The 7,295-nt window shown below is 48.7% G+C and overlaps 1 protein-coding gene across 1 annotated transcript; it reads right to left on the bottom strand.

Moving 5' to 3' along the window:
• Nucleotides 1-1,893: 1,893 nt before the first annotated feature.
• On the bottom strand, nucleotides 1,894-6,430 carry LOC123757798 (SUMO-interacting motif-containing protein 1-like). Its single transcript, XM_045741631.2, has 2 exons — nucleotides 6,376-6,430; nucleotides 1,894-3,236 (listed from the first exon to the last, which is right to left on the bottom strand). Exons 1-2 carry the CDS (start codon nucleotides 6,428-6,430, stop codon nucleotides 1,894-1,896), a joined length of 1,398 nt encoding a protein of 465 aa, XP_045597587.2.
• Between the last annotated feature and the right edge of the window lie 865 nt (nucleotides 6,431-7,295).

The following is a 7,295-nucleotide window of genomic DNA, read 5'->3' as shown; positions in this document are numbered from 1 at the left end:
GACTCCATACCCAAGGTGTGGGCAAGGTGGACCCCACACGTCAGGTGTGGGCAAGGTGGACCCCATACCCAAGGTGTTGGCATGGTGGACCCTACACGCCAGGTGTGGGCATGGTGGACTTCACACGCCAGGTGTGGGCATGGTGGACCCCACACGCCAGGTGTGGGCATGGTGGACCCCACACGCCAGGTGTGGGCAAGGTGGACCCCAGACGCCAGGTGTGGGCAAGGTGGATCCCACACGCCAGGTGTGGGCAAGGTGGATCCCACACGCCAGGTGTGGGCATGGTGGACCCCACACGCCAGGTGTGGGCAAGGTGGACCCCACACGCCAGGTGTGGGCAAGGTGGACCCCAGACGCCAGGTGTGGGCAAGGTGGATCCCACACGCCAGGTGTGGGCAAGGTGGATCCCACACGCCAGGTGTGGGCAAGGTGGACCCCACACGCCAGGTGTGGGCAAGGTGGACCCCACACGCCAGGTGTGGGCAAGGTGGACCCCACACGCCAGGTGTGGGCAAGGTGTAAGGGGTCACACACCAACACACTGGGCCCAAGAAGTGACCCCTAAGGTCCGTTTAGCTAAGCAAGTTACAGCACAAATCGCGGACGAAAGCCAGTCAAAACATGTTTACCTATCCAGGGTGGGCTGGGGGTGGGTCCTGGGGCTCCTGTGGGATAGGAGGAGGGGGAGAGGACTGGGGGAGGGTGGGGACGTGTCCCCAGAGTGGGGGAGAGGGGGTGGGGGGGAGGGGGGGAGAGTTAGGCTTGACGTCAGAGCCAATCAGCTGATGTGTTAAGGATATGAGGCAGGGCCGAGGTATGCAGGACTTACCTAGTGGCACTCACCTACCTATGTCTCCGTACAGAGATGTGTGTGTAGCTCTGGGGCCCCGGCTCGTGGCTCTGGTACAGGGTTTATTGACGCCTGTCACACACACCTGTTGTGGCAGGTGTGTGACAGGCGGTACAAGGCCACCCTCTAGTTTACCACTTGTAGTCAACAGTTTACCGCTTGTAGTCAACAGTTTACCGCTTGTAGTCAGTAGTTTACCACTTGTAGTCAGTAGTTTACCGCTTGTAGTCAGTAGTTTACCCACTTGTAGTCAGTAGTTTACCACTTGTAGTCAGTAGTTTACCCACTTGTAGTCAGTAGTTTACCGCTTGTAGTCAGTAGTTTACCACTTGTAGTCAGTAGTTTACCACTTGTAGTCAGTAGTTTACCACTTGTAGTCAGTAGTTTACCACTTGTAGTCAGTAGTTTACCACTTGTAGTCAGTAGTTTACCGCTTGTTGTCAGTAGTTTACCGCTTGTAGTCAGTAGTTTACCACTTGTAGTCAGTAGTTTACCACTTGTAGTCAGTAGTTTACCACTTGTAGTCAGTAGTTTACCACTTGTAGTCAGTAGTTTACCACTTGTAGTCAGTAGTTTACCACTTGTAGTCAGTAGTTTACCACTTGTAGTCAGTAGTTTACCACTTGTAGTCAGTAGTTTACCACTTGTAGTCAATAGTTTACCGCTTGTAGTCAATAGTTTACCACTTGTAGTCAGTAGTTTACCAATTGCAGTCAGTAGTTTACCACTTGTAGTCAGTAGTTTACCCATTTGTAGTCAGTAGTTTACCGCTTGTAGTCAATAGTTTACCACTTGTAGTCAGTAGTTTACCACTTGTAGTCAGTAGTTTACCACTTGTAGTCAGTAGTTTACCACTTGTAGTAAGTAGTTTACCACTTGTAGTCAGTAGTTTACCGCTTGTAGTCAATAGTTTACCCACTTGTAGTCAGTAGTTTACCCACTTGTAGTCAGTAGTTTACCACTTGTAGTCAGTAGTTTACCCGCTTGTAGTCAACAGTTTACCACTTGTAGTCAGTAGTTTACCACTTGTAGTCAGTAGTTTACCCACTTGTAGTCAACAGTTTGCCACTTGTAGTCAACAGTTTACCACGTGTAGTCAACAGTTTACCACTTGTAGTCAGTAGTTTACCACTTGTAGTCAGTAGTTTACCACTTGTAGTCAGTAGTTTACCACTTGTAGTCAGTAGTTTACCACTTGTAGTCAGTAGTTTACCACTTGTAGTCAACAGTTTACCACTTGTAGTCAGTAGTTTACCACTTGTAGTCAGTAGTTTACCACTTGTAGTCAGTAGTTTACCACTTGTAGTCAACAGTTTACCACTTGTAGTCAGTAGTTTACCACTTGTAGTCAGTAGTTTACCACTTGTAGTCAGCAGTTTACCACTTGTAGTCAGTAGTTTACCACTTGTAGTCAGTAGTTTACCACTTGTAGTCAGTAGTTTACCACTTGTAGTCAACAGTTTACCACTTGTAGTCAGTAGTTTACCACTTGTAGTCAGTAGTTTACCACTTGTAGTCAGTAGTTTACCACTTGTAGTCAGTAGTTTACCACTTGTAGTCAACAGTTTACCACTTGTAGTCAGTAGTTTACCACTTGTAGTCAACAGTTTACCACTTGTAGTCAGTAGTTTACCACTTGTAGTCAGTAGTTTACCACTTGTAGTCAGTAGTTTACCACTTGTAGTCAGTAGTTTACCACTTGTAGTCAACAGTTTACCACTTGTAGTCAGTAGTTTACCACTTGTAGTCAGTAGTTTACCACTTGTAGTCAGTAGTTTACCACTTGTAGTCAACAGTTTACCACTTGTAGTCAGTAGTTTACCACTTGTAGTCAGTAGTTTACCACTTGTAGTCAGTAGTTTACCACTTGTAGTCAGTAGTTTACCACTTGTAGTCAACAGTTTACCACTTGTAGTCAGTAGTTTACCACTTGTAGTCAGTAGTTTACCACTTGTAGTCAGTAGTTTACCACTTGTAGTCAGTAGTTTACCACTTGTAGTCAACAGTTTACCACTTGTAGTCAGTAGTTTACCACTTGTAGTCAGTAGTTTACCACTTCTAGTCAGTAGTTTACCACTTGTAGTCAACAGTTTACCACTTGTAGTCAGTAGTTTACCACTTGTAGTCAGTAGTTTACCACTTGTAGTCAGTAGTTTACCACTTGTAGTCAGTAGTTTACCACTTGTAGTCAACAGTTTACCACTTGTAGTCAATAGTTTACCACTTGTAGTCAGTAGTTTACCACTTGTAGTCAGTAGTTTACCACTTGTAGTCAGTAGTTTACCACTTGTAGTCAGTAGTTTACCACTTGTAGTCAACAGTTTACCACTTGTAGTCAGTAGTTTACCACTTGTAGTCAGTAGTTTACCACTTGTAGTCTCAGCTAATTGTGAGTGTAAGGGTTGAGCTTCAGCTCTATAGTCCTGCCTCTCACCATTCAGGTGGCGTACAGGTGACCGAGCTTTTTAGGCTCTGTCTCTCTACTTCTGAAGCCGTCAGTGTGGTGGTGGTGGTGGTGTATCCCAAGCTGTCTATCTCTGCCTTGTTCATTCCCCCTGAGGATTTTGTATATGGGAATCATGTCTCCCCTGATTTCAATCTTCCCCTGTGATATACCTCTGGGACTGTGTGGTATACCTCGTGGACTGTGGTATACCTCGGGGGACTGTGTGGTATACCTCGGGGACTGTGGTATACCTCGGGGACTGTGGTATACCTCGCGGACTGTGTGGTACACCTCTGGGACTGTGTGGTATACCTCTGGGACTGTGTGGTATACCTCGGGGACTGTGTGGTATACCTCGTGGACTGTGGTATACCTCGGGGGACTGTGTGGTATACCTCGGGGACTGTGGTATACCTAGGGGACTGTGTGGTATACCTCGGGGGACTGTGGTATATCTCGGAGGACTGTGTGGTATACCTCAGGGACTGTGGTATACCTCGGGGACGGTGTGGTATACCTCAGGGACTGTGGTATACCTCGGGGACGGTGTGGTATACCTCAGGGACTGTGTGGTATACCTCGGGGACTGTGAGGTATACCTCGGGTACTGTGTGGTATACATCAGGGACTGTGTGGTATACCTCGGGGACTGTGTGGTATACCTCGGGGACAGTGGTATACCTCGGGGACTGTGAGGTATACCCCGGGGACTGTGTGGTATACCTCGGGGACTGTGAGGTATACCCCGGGGACTGTGCGGTATACCTCGGGGACTGTGAGGTATACCCCGGGGACTGTGGTATACCCGGGGACTGTGAGGTATACCCCGGGGACTGTGTGGTATACCTCGGGGACTGTGAGGTATACCCCGGGGACTGTGAGGTATACCCCGGGGACTGTGTGGTATACATCGGGGACTGAGTGGTATACCTCGGGGACTGTGGTATACCTCGGGGACTTTGTGGTATACCTCAGGGACTGTGGGGTATACCCGGGGACTGTGGTATACCTCGGAGACTGTGGTATACCTCAGGGACTGTGTGGTATACCCCGGGGACTGTGTGGTATACCTCAAGGACTGTGGTATACCTCGGGGACTGTGTGGTATACCTCAGGGACTGTGGTATATCTCGGGGACTGTGGTATACCTCGGGGACTGGTATACCTCAAGGACTGTGGTATACCTCAAGGACTGTGGTATACCTCAAGGATTGTGTGGTATACCTCGGGGACTGTGTGGTATACCTCGGGGACTGTGTGGTATACCTCAAGGACTGTGTGGTATATCTCAAGGATTGTGTGGTATACCTCGGGGACTGTGTGGTATACATCGGGGACTGTGTGGTATACCTCAAGGACTGTGTGGTATACCTAGGGGACTGTGTGGTATACCTCGGGGATTGTGTGGTATACCTCGGGGACTGTGTGGTATACCTCGGGGACTGTGGTATACCTCAGGGACTGTGTGGTATACCCCAGGGACTGTGTGGTATACCTCGGGGACTGTGTGGTATACCTCGGGGACTGTGGTATACCTCAGGGACTGTGTGGTATACCTCGGGGACTGTGTGGTATACCTCGGGGACTGTGTGGTATACATCGGGGACTGTGTGGTATACCTCAAGGACTGTGTGGTATACCTAGGGGACTGTGTGGTATACCTCGGGGACTGTGTGGTATACCTCAGGGACTGTGGTATATCTCGGGGACTGTGGTATACCTCGGGGACTGGTATACCTCGGGGACTGTGGTATACCTCAAGGATTGTGTGGTATACCTCGGGGACTGTGTGGTATACCTCGGGGACTGTGTGGTATACCTCAAGGACTGTTTGGTATACCTCAAGGATTGTGTGGTATACCTCGGGGACTGTGTGGTATACCTCGGGGACTGTGGTATACCTCAGGGTCTGTGTGGTATACTGGATATACCTTAACTACTGGATGAGCTGGAAAAATGAAAGAATTACTCAACAGCTGTCTGCTGGAGTTTAACTTAAGTAAGTGCAAGGTAAGGTAATTCCAGCTTGAGTACTACTCAGTGCTCACTTCCCCCTTCAGAGCAGGAGAGATTGCTGAAATAGAGGGTTGTTGTTGTTGTTTAAGATTCGCTCCTTGGATGAAACAGTTCCAAGTAGCACGGGCTATGGTGAGCCCGTAGTGGACTTTTTTCTTTAAAATAGAGGGAATACAGAGAACATATACGGCATGCATAGACGAGATAAAACACCTAAGTTATTGGGATCGTCTCAAAGCTCTCCAAATGTACTCACTAGAAAGGAGACGAGAGAGATAAGAAATAATATACACATGGAAGATACTGGAGGGACAGGTCCCAGATCTGCACAGTAAAATAACAACGTAGTAGAGTGAACGATATGGAAGAAAATGCATAATAGAACCAGTGAAGAGCAGAGGTGCCATAGGCACAATCAGAGAACACTGTATGAACATCAGAGGTCCGCGGTTGTTCAACGTCCTACCAGCGATCATCAGAAATATTGCCGGAACAGCCGTGGACAATTTCAAGAGGAAACTAGATGGTTTTCTCCAAGGAGTGCCGGACCAACCAGGCTGTGGTGGGTATGTGGGCCTGAGGGCCGCTCCAAGCAACAGCCTGGTGGACCAAACTCTCACAAGTGAAGTCTGGCCTCGAACCGTGCTTGGGGAGTAGAAGAACTCCCAGAACCCCATCAACCAGGTATCAAACAGGTATATATCGTCGTAAATTACCCAATCGTATGTAAATTTTCCATCTTTTAGTTACTCCTTTGGAGCACCTTAAAATTCCCATTGTCACTTCTGCCGACTTTTCCATTAAGTACAATGGTGTCATGTTGGGTACTGTGTTGACGGCTTCCTGACAGTCCATAAATATGCAATTGGGTCCACCTTCACTGTCTTAGGTGAGCCACTGCTGGGTCTTATATGAACACTTTTGAGACAAACTTGTCCATCCGTGAAGCGATGAAGATGTTGTGTTGTTAAGAGTTATATAGTTCTCTATAGTTGTGAGGTAGACTCTTGACGAGAGTCGCCCCAGCGACACCCACACAATGTAAACATGAGACTCTTACCTTCCGTGTAGCGCCCTGTGACTCTCCCGTCACCCACACTGGCTCCTCCAGTCATTGGTAGCTCCTCTTTCCCGCGCCCAACCACTTGGACTGGATGCTAGAGGGACGGTCTCGCTTCATGCAGGTCGGCGTTCAATCCCCGACCGTCCAAGGGGTTGGGCACCATTCCTTCCTCCCGTCCCATCCCAAAAATCTTATCCTGACCCCCTCCTAGTACTGTATAGTCGTAATGGCTTGGCGCTTTTCCCTGATAAGTCCCTCCTTCCAGTTCCCAGTCACGTGTTACTTAATATTACAAGCGGCTAGCACAGAGCGTTAGCTCCTTCGCTTAGTATCTCCGGTGATACTGTGTGTGGCCCAGTTGTCTCTGAGCTTCACCAGTGCTTGCTAACTGCACCTTTGGTGACCTTAAGGTTGTGACGTGTCGCTTGGGACAACACCGTCACACTCAGTTCACGCCCCTCACCATTACTGCAGAAACCTCCTAGAATCTCCTGTTGAGATCCTCACACATGTCGGCGTCATTCTCTGTAAGTGTCTTGCAATATCCTCTGTTTCACTACAATTTCCTGTACTTTTGTATCCTTCTGCTGTAGATAACAATAGTTTTATACCTGCCAAATGTGAGGGAGGGGGAGACATGCACCATGTTGCCATATGTGAGGGAGGGGGAGACATGCACCATGTTGCCATATGTGAGGGAGGGGGAGACATGCACCATGTTGCCAAATGTGAGGGAGGGAGAGACATGCGCCATGTTGCCATATGTGAGGGAGGGAGAGACATGCACCATGTTGCCATATGTGAGGGAGGGGGAGACATGCACCATGTTGCCATATGTGAGGGAGGGAGAGACATGCACCATGTTGCCAAATGTGAGGGAGGGAGAGACATGCACCATGTTGCCATATGTGAGGGAG

The sequence above is a fragment of the Procambarus clarkii genome, chromosome 40 (genome assembly GCF_040958095.1).
Source record: "Procambarus clarkii isolate CNS0578487 chromosome 40, FALCON_Pclarkii_2.0, whole genome shotgun sequence".
Taxonomy (NCBI): domain Eukaryota; kingdom Metazoa; phylum Arthropoda; class Malacostraca; order Decapoda; family Cambaridae; genus Procambarus; species Procambarus clarkii.
Note: the sequence above shows the minus strand (reverse complement) of the source record. Positions and strands in the feature narration are given on the sequence as shown.

What these genes read in the sequence shown, in the direction of transcription:
- LOC123757798 (XM_045741631.2), bottom strand. Translation starts at nt 6,430, where the DNA reads ATGACTGGAGGAGCCAGTGTGGGTGACGGGAGAGTCACAGGGCGCTAC. An exon ending in CACAGGGCGCTACACGGAAG is followed by an intron (nt 3,237 to 6,375) that starts GTAAGAGTCTCA and finishes ACTCACAATTAG; the next exon opens with CTGAGACTACAAGTGGTAAA.